Source organism: Mycena indigotica, assembly GCF_014461135.1.
Source record: "Mycena indigotica strain 171206Taipei chromosome Unknown Mind.scaff0011, whole genome shotgun sequence".
Taxonomy (NCBI): Eukaryota; Fungi; Basidiomycota; class Agaricomycetes; order Agaricales; family Mycenaceae; genus Mycena; species Mycena indigotica.
In genome coordinates this window covers 1,383,685-1,399,131 of record NW_023503010.1, presented here as the reverse complement: position 1 = coordinate 1,399,131, position 15,447 = coordinate 1,383,685, and the positions used below count along the sequence as shown (strand labels likewise).

At 53.1% G+C, this 15,447-nt stretch overlaps 4 protein-coding genes across 4 annotated transcripts; 3 read left to right on the top strand and 1 right to left on the bottom strand.

Moving 5' to 3' along the window:
- Positions 1-1,523: 1,523 nt before the first annotated feature.
- Positions 1,524-2,791, top strand: MIND_01167000 (uncharacterized protein; the record flags this gene model as incomplete). Its single annotated transcript, XM_037368190.1, has 2 exons — positions 1,524-2,280; positions 2,331-2,791. 2 exons carry the CDS (start codon positions 1,524-1,526, stop codon positions 2,789-2,791), a joined length of 1,218 nt encoding a protein of 405 aa, XP_037215116.1.
- A 202-nt stretch (positions 2,792-2,993) lies between these two features.
- MIND_01166900 (uncharacterized protein) lies at positions 2,994-4,254 on the bottom strand (the record flags this gene model as incomplete). The annotated part of the gene is made up of 2 exons (XM_037368189.1): positions 2,994-3,889; positions 3,939-4,254. The coding sequence occupies 2 exons, from the start codon at positions 4,252-4,254 to the stop codon at positions 2,994-2,996; spliced, it is 1,212 nt and encodes a 403-aa protein (XP_037215115.1).
- A 738-nt stretch (positions 4,255-4,992) lies between these two features.
- MIND_01166800 (F-box domain-containing protein) lies at positions 4,993-6,509 on the top strand (the record flags this gene model as incomplete). The annotated part of the gene is made up of 2 exons (XM_037368188.1): positions 4,993-6,237; positions 6,285-6,509. The coding sequence occupies 2 exons, from the start codon at positions 4,993-4,995 to the stop codon at positions 6,507-6,509; spliced, it is 1,470 nt and encodes a 489-aa protein (XP_037215114.1).
- A 635-nt stretch (positions 6,510-7,144) lies between these two features.
- Positions 7,145-9,226, top strand: MIND_01166700 (uncharacterized protein; the record flags this gene model as incomplete). The annotated part of the gene is made up of 11 exons (XM_037368187.1): positions 7,145-7,190; positions 7,248-7,363; positions 7,413-7,542; positions 7,593-7,645; positions 7,693-7,721; positions 7,772-7,888; positions 7,947-8,400; positions 8,447-8,570; positions 8,626-8,915; positions 8,968-9,127; positions 9,180-9,226. 11 exons carry the CDS (start codon positions 7,145-7,147, stop codon positions 9,224-9,226), a joined length of 1,566 nt encoding a protein of 521 aa, XP_037215113.1.
- Between the last annotated feature and the right edge of the window lie 6,221 nt (positions 9,227-15,447).

The following is a 15,447-nucleotide window of genomic DNA, read 5'->3' as shown; positions in this document are numbered from 1 at the left end:
TTCCCCGTCGTCAAGCTCGAGCTCGCTCAGGACGACCCCTTTGACGGACGCCCCGGCTACGACCAGCCCCCTCCGGACCTCGAGGACGGAGTCCCGGAGTGGGAAGTAGAGGAAATCCTGGACGCAAGGGTGAGGTATAAACGGCTGAACTACTTCGTCAGATGGAAAGGCTACGACGCATCGCACGACCAATGGGTCCGCTTCGACCGCGTCTTCGCCCCGGAGAAAATTGCGGAGTTCTATCGTAAGTACCCTGGCAAGCCACGACACATCGCCTCCGCGACCTTCGACTCGATTCCGTTCTGGTCTATGCGTCGGGACGCCGCATTCAAAGGGGGGTGATGTCAGGGGAACCTCCCTTTCGGCCCCTCGGAGACGCCTCCGATTCCGGTCCGACTCCGGTTCCGTCTCCGGTCCGGCCCTCCATCTCGCCCGCACAATCACCGATCCGTCAACGCCCTCCCGACGGTCGCCCTGGGACCTCGCCTGCGACGCCGCCCAAGCCTTCTGTGCCCGACAGCGGCAGCTACGGACAAGCAGTATATAGTCAGCTACCTAGCAGGCGGACCCTTAGAGTTTCTTCTCTTTGGATCCTCCCCTGCTAGGTCAGCTTCATTTGTATTCGCTTACCAATGTTCACGCCTTTGGATCCTCCCCTGCTAGGACCTTGATCTCAGGCCTCCGGGGTTGCCCTTACAGTGTCTAACAACAGGCCAGAAATGGAAAGGGAGGTTCCCCTGACTGTATTGATATAAAAAATCTTTCTGTAAGTAAATATGTTGCAGATTTGGGTTGGATTTGGGATGGATGATTGAGATATGATATCTTGATAATATCTTATCCATGATAAAAATTGGTGCTTTATCCATACTGCCATGATCACCAATGATTTATGCAATTTTAAGTATTTCTGGTCCTTGAAGCCTTGAACTTGAAGATGTCGTTGAGTCATCGTCCGCCACGTAGCACCTGTCACGGTACGGTAACTCGGATGCTCGCTTGTTTTCTCCTTTCGCTCATGCAGGCGAACGGCGCGGCGACTTGCTTGTGGCCCGTCGCCATCAGCAATCCAGCAACGCTATGGTTTCTCTGGACCAGTGAGTTGGGATTCAGATGCCTCGTCTCTGCTTGCTGGGTCTTCTCAAGTTTTTTGGCATGTTTTCTGGTGATTCCCTATGGACATAGAAGAGCATGGCAGCCGAGACGGCAGCCTTCGCCGTACTCACAAAGCCAGTCAGTAACGCCGATCCTCCGGGTCTTTGCGTCGAACCTTCGAAGAATGTTGGAAGACTTCTGTGGAAGACTGGTCCAGACCCTGCTTTCGCCAGGACTAGTGCCTTGCTCTCGCTCTAGCCTACAGTACAACTCTAAACAGATTCCGAAGCCGTGCAAGTTCTCAAAACCGTCCCCCACCCGCACAAGACCTAGCGGTATAACTAGTACTTATCTTGGTAGGAATCCTTCCTTGGACTACGATCCTGCCCCATGGAGCTATTCGTCGATTCCGCGCTTCCGTCACGCACATGATTCAGCATCCGGGACGTCGGACTTGCCCCGACCCACCTCTCTCTACGATGTCCCACCATACGAGCATCGCCGGGCGGCTTGCCCCTGAGCTAGTCGACCTCGTCCATAGCTACCTCGACGACGCCACCCTGCGCACCGCCAGCTTGGTATCCCGCGACTGGCTGCATATAGCCCGCAACCACATAACGCTCCCTATTGCATTCGATAAACGGAACGGATCCACACTGGAGGACGTGCTCGACGACCCCCAATGCACGCTGCTCACCACCATCCGCCGCATTCACCTCGTCCACCCCGAGCCCGATGTCGTCCCGCCCCTCCGAGCCTACCTCTCCCGCTTCGACCACCTTTCCTGGCTCAAAATATGCGGTATGATACTCGGCGAAATGCCGCCCCTCCCCCGCGTGCGCACCCTTGGGCTGTTCTTCTGCATATTCGACTCACAAGCAAGCATCCTCTCATCACTGCATAACCTCCCCGCCCTGCGCAACCTGACGCTCCGCCGCCTCCGCTGGTTTTCGCCCTCTGTGATCAACCACGCTGCGCCACTCCTATTAGACTTCCTCGATGTCGATTGGCACCGCAACGAACGCTTTGAAGACATCCTGTTCGCATTGCGGCCGCGCCACCTGATGGTATGGCCCATCATCGACGATGCGGAGCGTGATCTGGCGACGGTGTCCACGTATCTGTGCCATTTGGGTGAACGCATCGAGCGATTGACGCTTCAGACCGCCTCTACATTGCACATTGGTATGTGGCCACCTATAGTCATAGCCTGCTTGCTCACGTGCTCGGACTAGAACAAATGGTGGCACATGGACTGGAACTCGGGGCGTGTACTGCCCTGCGCGCACTGGAGCTGACCTCCGGGATCCAGTACTGGGCGTCGGGCGACCGGGCCGCCAAGAGCCGCGTGCACGTGACCGTGTCGTCCGCCCTGCCAGGGCTGCTCGCGCGGCTGCCCGCACCCCTGGACATCCTGACGCTAAGCGTGACCCCTGCTGCGTCCCATGTGTCCGGCCCAGTCCCACTCGCCAAAGTGCTTGGGGACAGGCGCTTCACAGACTTGGGCCGCCTGCGCATCGTGATCGACGCGGCGCGCTTGTTGACGGCCGAAGATGCGATGGGTAGCGACCTGGTGTACATTCAGAGGGCACGGGCGGATGTGGAGCCACTGATACGGGCCGCCATGCCGCTGTTGATGGTGGGCAAGGTGGAATTCATGAACGGCGTGGTTTTAGACCAAGAAAAAACCTCATAGATCATTGCATTTTATCATTATGGAGACAATCCCATTTTTCAAAAGAAATTACTTACCAAAACAGAAAAAAAATATCTGTCTAGCTCCAGCACGCTCATCGCAAACTATATGAAACTTTGTAGACCACAGGATGTAAGTGAATGGAAGACACGGATAGCAAAGACAAGATTCTTCGAAAACTTTGACTGACTCGGAGGTGAAGCTAAACATGCGGCAAGTATTTATTCCAGTCAACATCTAGATACGCCGCGTCGGAAAGATCCCGCAAAGCAATCAGCGGCAGCACGATCAACACTGCGCGCGCAGGGATGTAAAGGGCGCTTCCCAGCGCGTAGATGATCAGGGCCGTCTTGTACCCGTACGCAATCCAGGTGAAAGTCCACGTGACACCGTCGCTGTACACCAGCAGCACAATCATCGGCACAACCCCCAGGAGGAGGGACGATACGCGCCAAAGCCACATTTCTGCGACAGAGAGGAAATGCGACCGCCAAGCCGCGCAGTGGACGGCGCTGAAGAGTGCCGCAACGAGCATGGCAATGAGCGGGCTGTACTTCTCCGCGTCGTCCATATATGATGCAAAGAAGAAGGTGGGGACGGCGGGATCGTTGAAATAGTCGCGTTGTGTGGACATGCCGAGCAGCGAGTAGAATTTGTCCACGAAGGAGCGTTTCCCCTTGACGTGGGGTCCCCATTCGATATCAAGAGCGACAAATTCGCGGCCAGACGGCTCAATTGCTCTTGCAGTCGGCCCAACCCTGATCGGGGCACGCACATCCAACGGCTTGCTCCACCACAATAGCCAGTTGACGGCATTGATGCTTGCAAACGCAAGGGTTACGACTTCGAGTTCAGTCAGCGGGAGGTGCTGCTGAAGCCGTGCGAGACACTGCACCACGAACCAGAGCGCTTGAAGGAGTGCTACGGTCTTGGAGAATGCGTCGCCCTGACTGCGGTCAAGAATTTCCTCTTCCGATATGTGGCGAATCGCGTCGATGTGCTGGTCAATGTCGCTGCTCTGCACGAGGGGATGACGGTCGTTGTCCACAAAGCCGCCCATAGAGATGAAAAAGCCATGTGTAAGGGATATATCGTATTCTCCCAGTTACGATTAGCGCAACTAAGAGTTAAAACACTCGATGCTCACTTCTCGAGAAATACCACGCAGTTTCCAACTGCCTTCCGGCAAAACCAACGATAAGTTCCGGCGCAATAAAGGCGGCGAGCACGACCTTGAGTCGTCGCCTAAGGCCAATCGACTTGTCGAAAAAGCGCCACCGGAGGTGCTGCCATAATGAGGCATCCTTTGGGGGAGGTGGTGGAACAGGTGGAGACACGTTTGGATGCGCAGAGACCCATACGCAGGCGAAGATGGTTGTGAAACAGCCCCAGACTATGTCGAAGAAACTGCGCTGGTTGTTCTCCAAAGCGGAGCCGGTCGAACGGAGATGTAACGAGTTCATAACGAGGACGCTGGAGTACAATTACTGGGAGGAAAACGAGGAAGACTGGCGGGGCACGCACCACTTGTAGGGACAGTCATTTTTCTCACCGCCATAAGCCACTTGGACACTTCTACCATTCAGCAAGCGATATTTTACAGTTCTAACTTTTTGCTGACAATGCTTGCAGATTCAAGATACGGAGGCTGTCCCTGCTGGTGGATTTGGGACAAAACAATCAGCAGATGTCGGAAGAAGTGGAGGAAATGGATTTCACACCTTAGAATCTAGCGATGTGGAAGAAGGTCAAGCATTTCAGCTGTCGCCGGTCGTCGAAGAGCTTCGAAGAGATGGCGGAGTTGTGGATCTGTAAGTCGTCAGTACCTCGTCATGCTTTCCAGCCGCTGCTGTCGAGTCAGAATCGTAGTATACTTTCCTTTCCTCTTGCAATTGGAGACGTGAGAGGTACAAGCTGGGAATAGCCTGAGCACAGCCTTGCTGATCTTCGGGCCGACTCGGATATCACGGTCACGGTCCCACCCTCTCTTTTTGTCTTCCGCTCGTTGGTGTGGCCGCCGTCTGCTTATTATCTGCCCGCCCCAAGCGGAGCGCTCTCCCCGGCGCTCGTCCCTATGGGTCCATCCATCCACGCGAACAATTGTCCCAAGCAGCCTGGCGGTGGTGCTTGGGCCGCAACATTCGCCCAAGCGTTCGGTGTATAAGTTCAGCGTCGAGTGATGCGCTGGGGCATAATACACCATGTACGCACCAACCGCCTTCGAACTCCCGAATGAACTCTGGACGGAAGTCCTGGCCGACCTCCCCCGTTCCTCACTTATTCACGTTCGTATGGTGTCGCGCCACTTCTACGCCCTTGCGCACCCGGTCTTCTTCCGGTCACTCATCCTTGACCCCGACCACCACGCTTCACGTGGTAACCGCGACTTCCTGGGTATGCTCCAGCTGTACACTGGCCCACACATCCGCAAACACGTCCGTGACCTGTCTGTGTCATTCCGTTTTGCCCGCTGCACCCGTAGCCAGCGTTGCAGCGGAAAAGTGATGCCCCTGTCCGGTCCAATGCTCGCCGCCATCCCCACCTTCAGCAGCCTACGCACTCTCGAATGCGCTTTCCGCCCAACCGAGACCGTCGACCTCAGCGCACTCGGGTTCCACACCCTGCCCATGCTCGACAAGCTCACCATTACTGGCGGCAGCATTGCTTGTCCGCTGCAATCTGACCCCGCCAGCCGCCTCCGCGTTGCCCACTTCGCATATACCGACATCCCCGGCATGGAACACGTACTGCAGGCACAGCTGGCCCATCACGACGGCGCTGGCTTCCGGTCATTTCTCTCCGCGCTCGACCCGGCCTATCTTACGGCGCTTACCCTGCGGCCCTCGTACGACGTTTCTCCAGGTGCATGGCTTTCCCTCGACGCCGGCGTCCATCCCTCTTTTACCCGCCTGGCCACCGTCGATATCAGCGTGGACGGTCCGTTCCTCGGCCCGGTCCGGTCCTTCCTCGCCGCCCTCCCCGCACTGGCCAACGTTGTACTCTCCGGTGCCTTCCGTAGCGCATGCGACCTCTCCCTCGACACCCCTGCATGGCCACAAACCCCCGCCCCTGTGGCTATGACCCGCGTGCGACGCTACACCGGGCCGGCAGAGTACCTCGCGCGTTTACGTTTGCCCAACCTCACGAGCATCACGCTCACCTCGGCGGGCTGTCGCTGCGCCATTCGCGGACTGTTCAAGCGGCTGGACACGACGCAGGTCGAGGAGCTAGCGCTGATGTTGCCGCTCGGGTACATCCACGAGTGGGTTGACCTCAGTTTCTACGAGGATGAGGAGGAATCAATATGTTGGCGCAACCGAGAGGAGACGGACGGTGTGTTTGGGCTTTTCCCGCGACTGCGAAGCTTGAGGCTGCGCGTTACGGACAACGCGGAGGACGACAAGGACGTGCTCGACGCGTTTGATGTGCTGATTGACGAGATAGGCGTGAGTATTTGGGTCTACCTTTGGCTACTGTGCTGATTTCTGGGCAGGCTGATGTACCGAATGCGCTGGTGTCGATTTTAAGGGAGGCAGACACGGTCAAGATCCCCCTTGACCATGTTGTGGTTGAGTGGGACGTTGCTGGTGCGACGGTGGCCGCGCTGCCGGAGATGGAGGGGCTGTTTGACGTTTTGCAGGGTGTGTCGGAGCGGATGCGGGAAATAGAGTTTAAGGGTGGTGTGAGGGACGAAGATGCTTATGTTGCGCCGGCATAGAGAGAGAGAAGTTTGAACTAATCCTATGCATTGCAATTATACCCTGTGTCTTAAATCACCAAACGATGGTACTTATTGTCAAACGGAGTTCAAGTTTAAAGTCAGGCTGGTCCTTCCTCACGAGCGGGCTGGTTAAGTGTTGTTAGAATAATCCAAGTGAAATTATATATAACTTCACAAATCCGTTGTGTTAGATCGTTGAAAGTTGTCTCGGCAGGCTGTGTGCCCATTTGACACACGTCACATGGCTGTGACGTGTGTCGATCCCTTCTTCCTTTCGCCCACGATGGCGGTGCTCCTTATTCAGTGGCCCAAGAATCTCCTGCGGGCATCCGGCGCGTGGGAGGGCGTGCACCGCCCCTTCAATGCCACGCGCAAATCCGCCACCCTGCGCTCCGGACGCGTGTCGCCGGAACGGGCAAATGGTCGAGTTTTCCCGAGATGAGGGCGACGGAATAGAGCAGAGCTGTTAGCGCCCACCCACATATACCACTTTGTCGACATCTGGAGGCGAGATCGACTGTTGGACTGGCTGGCACGCAACAGCTCTGGCGATTGCTCAGCAGGGCTATCGGGCAGAGCGGCGCGGTATATAACGCTGCTCGAGCTCCTAGTTTCACCTCACCAATCGCTCCATGTCCGACAAGACAGCCGCTTCCCTTCAGCGCGGTAAGGCATGCAGTAATTGCAGGCAAGTCTATCTGCGACAGAGCAAGAATAGCTGATTAACTTTCCCAGGCGCCGCAAAATCGTGTGCCCTCCCTCAGCGCCAGTCTTTTAAATCTCAAAGCTTTTTCATAGAAATGCGACGGGATGCGGCCGACGTGCTCGCAGTGCCGACTGCGCCCACCACGGTCGAATATTCCCTGCGAGTTTGACCTGGAACCCATCAACAGCCACCAGACGCCCGCGCAACTGCTCGAAACGATCCAGATTTTGCAGGCGCGTGTTGACCGGCTACAGCGTGCTACGGGCCAGACGGGTACAGATGTTTTACTAAGGCAACCATATGCAGAAGGCGAAGGGAGCGGAGGTAAGACTGGGTTCGCGATTTGTTTTGGGAAGGCTCATATTGGCGAGTAGGCTCATCTGGGTATTCAAGTCCGTCGCCGACAGAGACAACGGCGTCTGTTCAAGTAATAACCCTTTGACTACCTCCCAAACTATTCTGATATCAGACCAGGATCCACCGTTTCATATTGCGGCTACATTGTAAGAGAACAAATCATTATGTTTTCACTTTAACCAACTACCTTCTCCAGGATAGACCGTTTTCTTGAAGCGTTTGCTTACCGGGGGTACTTCTTCCTCGAACCGCGAACGTTCCGCGCCGCTGCCGTACTTCCACAACCTTTCGGGCATCCGGACCGCCCTGCCCCGTCACTGCTGAGCGCAGTCTACCTCTGGGGGCGCGGCGCTGCCCAACTCTCCCCGCAGCCCGCCATATACCGAGGACGCCTTCCTTTCCGCTGTACATCATCATCTTCCTCGCGACGTTGCACGTTTCCAGAGCAGCCCTCGGATTGTGTTGCACACCATCCAGGCGGAGGTCTTGCTCTCCTACTATTTCCTGCACGCTGGGCGGCACCTCGAAGGCCGGCAACATACTGCCTCGGCCATCGCCCTGGCTATCACGGCCGGGCTGCACGTTCTCCCGCCGACGTCCGCCACGCAGCTCGAAATACCACGAATGGAGGCATTCCCGGCCTTTTCAATTCAGTCTGACGCGCTTCTACCCCCAACTGTGGATGGCCGGGAGGCGACGGAGCGCGTGAATGCGTGGTGGAGCGTGTGGATATTGAATAATTATTGGGTTGCGGCGGATGGTGGCGCTTCCGCAATTCCCGGTGGGCTAAATGTCGACACGCCTTGGCCGGGAAGTCATAGTACGGTAACGATGTCTTCCACCTTTTTGACTGTATTTTAACGGTCAACAGAGTGGTTCAACGATCACGCGCTTCCTGAGCGGCAACGACCACGAGACGGCTGGACCCGTCGCACTGATTGCCCGTGCAACGACACTTCTAGAGCGCACAATTGCATTTTCGGCTCACAGAACGAGTCAGTATTCTGCTCCCGCAGTTGACTCCAACCTCTAACCTGGCCCACTCCCCAGTCCCGCCTGACCCAAATGTCTTCGCGACTTTTGCGCAGCGACTACAGGCCTTTCATGCGAGCCTTCCCGCAATTTCAGGGCCCGGCTCAAACGTCGACAGCTCACTTCTTCTTGCGCATGTGCTTACGGACCTCGCTGCCGTTCGGCTCCACGCCCCGTACGCCGGTGCCGGCCCGACAGAGCCCGGCGCAAACCCGAGTCGCGGAGCCACGCTCTGTGCTGCGGCCCGCATCGTGAGGCATCTCGCTGGCTTCGCAGTTGACGATGTCCGGGTCGAGCCTATCGTCGGGGTGCGCTCCAAGTTTTGGTTATGAAAAGTTGAAACCTCATGCCTGATTGCAGGTTGTGGCTGCTAGCATTGCAAACCTATATATCACAGAGCTTGCGGCGCTGCGGACAGAACGTGACCCGCGGAGGCGCGCACAGGCCCCGGAGATAGAGCTGCACCTGCGCGACCTCATGAGTCTGATGGCGCTCTATGCGGGTGCAAGCCCGATAACCCGTGAGTGGTGTTTGCGCCGGGAACTTGCAAGGCTTCTAATTGCGGCTCGTAGAGCAGTGTTTTGTAGATGTGTCGATGTCGTATTCCGCCGTTCTATAGAGTGCAGAGCCGCTGGCCGGGTCAATGATCGCGCAATTCCGCTATTTATTGGAATTATTTATGGTATTAATGTATCTATTTCATAGAGGTCCTCCACCCGAGTCAGCCGTCTCAAACCATATCGCTCCGACTTGGAGTGGAATCATGCCATCAGCGCACACCCTGCGGAATTTGCCTTTTTCGGCACCAGGCGGTTAGTCGGTCAAAGCGCGTTGCGTGCGTCAAAGCTCCCAGACAAAGCCCACGTAGCCGTCCACGACAATGCGCGACTAAATAGGTGAGGGGTCTTGGTATAAAGGAGGCATAATTTTGGGGTACGGAACCCACAACCCATCGTCTCTTCATTTGTCTACTTTCCTTATCCTTTGCCACCATACCCACTCTCATCCACTCTAATACCTCATCAACTATCTTGAACATGGCTGCGCCACTCTTCACGTACCGCCAAATCTCCGCCGAGATCATGGAGGTCATTCCCGTGCCACCGAAGGGTTGCAGTTCGGACGCCCCTTGCGAGCCGTGTGTGCCACCCTTATCCTTCGTAGCCGCTCTAACAGCCCCCCAGCCCGCAATACGACCTGCCTGCCCTCGCTGCAGAGGTCTTCGACGCATCTATGTTCGACGGCGACCTCTCTGGCTTTGCTGCGCCGCCCGGCACCGACAGTTCTGTGCCGACCGATCCAATGCGTGGCCTGCGGCTCAAGACGCTCAAACAGGCGCATTACCGCGCGTACATGCTCAAGCACGTGCTCAAGCCGAGCCGCAAGGGGCACGACCACATATTCTGGCACGCGTTGGGCGACGGGGAAGAGGCCCGCAAGCAGAGTGCCCGTGCGGCGGAGCGGCTGCACCGCAAGAAGGAGATGATGAGTCACAGCGGCGCGCCCAAGCAGGAGCCGGTGGAGCTGGGCGGGGCGATGGAGAGCGAGGAGGAGTATAAGCGCTTGCAGTGGGATTACAAGTGCCTTCTGGTCGCGATGAGCCTCCGTGAGCGACAGGAGCTGGAGGTCGAGGGGCGGGAGGTCGAGGCACTTTGAGAGGACGGGGGGCAAGAAATAGACGGCATTTCTGTCGCGGGCGACGGAACTAGTGCTGGCCAGAATTATATTATGCTTGATTAAATATTGAATATATTCAGAATATTATGAATATATTATGCACTTCGTGGATCACTTGAATATGATTATGTTTGAATATATTATATTATATTATGACTATACTATATTATAGTCGCAGAATATTCAACTATAGTAAGGTGGATGATTACAGCTATTTTCTCAGTCTATATACTCAGTCATAGTACTAATCTTAGTCTGAGTTAGCCCTACTTCTGATAAATGGCACATATTATCTATTATATATGGTGATTCATACATTACCCTTTGTAGGCACAAATGTCAGGAGTGATCACTTTGGGTTGACCTATTAAACATAGTGTAGGACCTCTGATCAAGTGTCTACTGGCTAACCTAAGACTAGTGACAATGCCCCTGATTGTATTTTGAGAGTCCTATGTAACCCAGGGAGGCCCAAAAGGAAGTTGCACTGACAATCCAGCATGTATTTTATGTTTTTGATTCCTGTTTCTAGCAGACAATATGTCAAACATATCAAGAGATATGCATACTAGATTATAGTTGAATATATTCATAACATATTCATATTTTGCAGCTGAATATGATTATATTATACTACAAATATATTATTGGGTTGGAGCTCTGAATATGATATGATTATAATATATTATGCCCATAAAATAATATAATCATATTTGGCCAGCACTAGACGGAACCACAATCTTTTGTTTGGATTTATTTCTTGGATAATTTGTAGTGAATGGCACAATCTTTGCAGATCCAACTTGAAGGTCTGAACTTGAATGTTAAATGAAATGAGTACTTAGCACTAGAGGATAATCCATGATTAGTACTCGACGGACATGCGCGTAGACTCTGACTCACTCGTAGTTGCCTCGGAAATAAAATAGAACCAAAAACATAAATGATATTTAGAACTAGTTATATGCTTCTTTACATCAAACAAAATTGAGCAGTTTTTCTCAAGTTTTACCACTGGCATATATATTTTATCAATTTTTGTCAGTTTTTATGATGGTAATATGACCTATACACCAAGTTGTTGCCAACCATATTCCTTTAAGCTGTGAGAACTTTTTTTTTCAATCTGATCTTCAAACTTGTTGTGATACTAGTAGTCTACAATTTGGAAGAGTAAACAAATTTTCATCAGGATTAGTGCTGACTAGAATTATATTATGGTTGATTAAATATTGAATATATTCAGAATATATTCAGAATATTCAGAATATTCAGAATATATTATGCCTTTGGTCAATCACCTGAATACAATTATGTTTGTATAAGGGCAACCCCGGAGGGTCTGACAAGAGCCTAGCAGGGGAGGATCCAAAGTGTGAATAAAAGCTGCAGGAAATACACGGAAGGACCGACCTAGCAGGGGGAGGATCCAAACAGAAGAAACTCTAAGGGTCCACCTGCTAGACTATATACTGGTCATCTGTAACTGCTGACGCAGAGCACAGAAGGCCTGGGCAGTAACACAGGCTCTGTCCCAAGGTAATTGTTGGGAGGGTCTTGACAGATTGGTGATTGTGTGGGCAAAGGAGGCTGTGGACGCTGGACAGGGTGGACTGGAACGTCCGAGGGGGCACTGGTCGGATGTGCCTTGGATGCGCTTGGACGGTCCAAAGGAGGCCAAAGCGGGGGTTCCCCCTGATATCACCCCCCCCTTTGAATACAGTGTCCCGACACATAGTGATGACCAGGTCCGGTTCGGGATTTCGGTTCAAACCCGAACCAGACCAGACTGAATGTACGTTCGGCATTCAGGTTCAGTCAAGGCTGTTTCTGAACCAGACCTGGCCCTCGGTTTGGTTTGGCCATTTTCAGTCCAAAAACGCCGGTTGCCAGCTGGTTCAAACTGGTGTTCAGCGTTTACGTTCGGCAAAATCCCATTTTGAACCAAACCGGCAGTCCGCATTCTGCCAAAATAGGCCAAGAACCGGACTGAACGGTCTGAACCAGACTTGGCCATCACTACCGATACATAATCCGAAAGGGCAGCAAGTCAAAAGTTGCTAAGGCAATATGCTGTGGTTTATCTGGGTACCTCTAATAGAAGTCCGCAACCTTGTCTGGAGCAAAAAACACGTTCAAACCGAACTTATGAATCATGTGAAGCATCATTGCCTTTCCACCTGATGAAGTAGTTAAGTCACTTATACCTTATCCTATAGCATCCAAGATTTCATTAACTTCCCATTTGGGGACTCTGTCCCAGCTCGTCATGAACTGGAGCCATAGTTGTAAGGCTTTGGCTAGAATCCTTAGGATGGCTAGCCTGATTCTAGGCTAACTGTCTAGCAACAGCCAGTAAGACTATTGCCTAGATTCTTAGCCCTGGCTAGGCTTGCCTTTGGGTGGCTTTAGCAGGGCTATCTGTTATATCTGTCATCTGTTACAGTTGTAATAAATATCTTGTTATTATTATCTAGGTACTTAATCTACCTATTGCTACCTAGTTGATGAACCCTTTTACCTGGTATGGGAGTTACAGATCAGCTAGATTGTCTAGCCTTGTTTTTGTCCTTTCAAGATAACCTTCTAACTTAGAGCTGATAAAAGTTCCAAAAATTGTATCTGATTTACAAGAAATCAAGTTCTGTATTCACACCGGGGTTTTAGTAAAAAAAATGGTTCCCAAAGCAGAATTTATATATGAGAAATAGTGGTCCAAAACAATAGCCTTTTTTGCTGCTTTGATTGATGTGCAATGAAAGTGGCAAAAATTATATCTGATTTACAAGAAATCAAGTTCTGTATTGGGGTATCAAATATAGCATATATTGTGACTACCCCTCCCTGACCATGTTTTGTAGATAATAAGTGCATCTCATTTAAACCAAAAAAGTTGTGAAAATATGAATCTTTTTTGTCCACTACCGGGGTTTCTGGTGAAAAATGGGCCCCAAAGTAAGATTTATATGTGACAGATATCTGTCAAAATCAAGGACCCAGATTGTTATCAATGCTCTTGATTTCCATGCAGGGCCTTGACTTGATAGAAATCGGCTGGTGTCAGGGGAAACCCTGATGCCGTCACTTGATCCCATCAAGCGCCACGTCTCCGCTCACGTCTCCGCGTCTCCACTCGCGTCTCTGTGTGTCCACCCGAGTCTCTGTATTCCTGCACCCTGACGCTCCTCCTCCACTTCTTCCACCACATCCCGCATCCAGTGGTCCCCAGCCTCTGACTCCTATGGCCACCCCTTTCTGGGAGTCTTCCCGGAGTCACCATCAGGGATCACTAATGCCATCGGAGACCCCTCCGGATGTGGATGCACCACTTTCCTCTGAGACCTCGAACCTATGGCCTTATAGCCTCTCTGGGCTGTTGCTCATTGAGGTCTCCCTGCAACCTCTACCTGTTGGACCTCTTGGGTGTCCCCAACCTACGTCAGCATTCGGGCTTATGTTCGGATGGCTGAGCCTTGCCATGGCTCCGCTCCCCACTCCGTGTAAGGGGCAACCCCGGAGGCCTGAGATCAAGGTCCTAGCAGGGGAGGATCCAAAGCGTGAACATTGGTAAGTGAATACAAATGAAGCTGACCTAGCAGGGGAGGATCCAAAGAGAAGAAACTCTAAGGGTCCGCCTGCGGAGCTGACTATATACTGCTTGTCCGTAGCTGCCGCTGTTGGGCACAGAAGGCTTGGGCGGCGTCGCAGGCGAGGTCCCAGGGCGACTGTCGGGAGGGTGTTGACGGATCGGTGATTGTGCGGGCGAGATGGAGGGCCGGACCGGAGTCGGAACCGGAATCGGACCAGAATCGGGCGCGTCTCCGGGCCGAAAGGGAGGTTCCCCTGACACTCCGCCACCACGGCCCCCGTCATCAGGTCTTCCTTTGGGTGAGGCCTACTGCCGTTAAGGCTTGTGCCTACTGCAGCGCCCCAGGCTGCACGCCCTCACACCTCCCACCTCTCTGGAGACGTCCGGGGACGTCTCCGAGTGACCCTCCTGTCGCTACCCTCCAGTGGTCATGGCTGGCCGCCATTCCCATTGGTCCTCTCCGACACTCCCCGGCCCCTGGGCTAGACTGACTCCTTCCCTCTCCGCTCCATGCCCCCCCTCTCTGTTTCTGGCCGTCACGTCACGGTCACACACCCAGAATCGATTCGTCACGTCACGGTCACACACCCAGAATCGATTCCGATTCCGATTCCGGTTGTCACGGTCACGGTCACAAGCGGAGACGCCTAGAGGCAGTCTGGACCCCCCGAGGCCCTTCCTGGGCCTTCTAAAGATGCCTGGGCTCTTCCCTTGGCATCATGGTCCCAAACCTGCCTCTCCGGAGCTTCGAGGGCTACTCGACACTCACCTAGGGTCTATTAGCGACACCTGACTTCTCCCATGCATTGTTTGTCGCTATGCAGTCACTCTATCATTACTCCGGTCACTAGTATATAGTAGTGCACCTGAGCAGAGGGCTCCTTGGCTTGTTCTCTAAGGATTCACCCTCTGCTCAGGTGAGTCTGTAGCGTCCCTTCCTGTTGTAGTAGTTTCACTAAGGATTCCCCCTCTGCTCAGGACTCTGATTTCGAGCCTTGCAAGGTTGCCCTTACAGCTGGCCATTTTTAGCAGCAAATTTCTGCCATATAAATACAGCTTTGGGCTGCCCTTTTCTGCCAGAATCCCTGGTGTGAGGGGCACTGTTTATACCCCAATTGATATGAGTTTATTGCAGAGCAATGATGATCATGTGCCCAACTGCAACTTCAGCAGAATGTATCTTATCTCAGATTGCGTGATCCACAATCCAGGGCCTTCTGATAATACTGTACTAATCTGACTGCAAGTTCAGGTTATGCGTTACACATGCACCTGAACTGAACCTAATTGAAATAGGTTATGCATTACACAGAGATTTGCCATCAAATTTCGCTCAATTAGGCAACAATATATCAAAATTTTATGGCCGACTTGTGACTAGTTGTCGTCGTGTGCCGAGCAACACCGTCAGTTGCTCCCGCAAGTCGTCAATCTGCGCTTCAACATCTGTTAGCTGTTGACGCAGTTCGGGAGTTGTTGGTGCTGGTATACTAGTAGGCAACGGTGTTGTCGTAGACATGGCCGCCGAAAGGAGGGGAAGTAACGCATGTGACATTTTTCCCTTGAATTCCAAT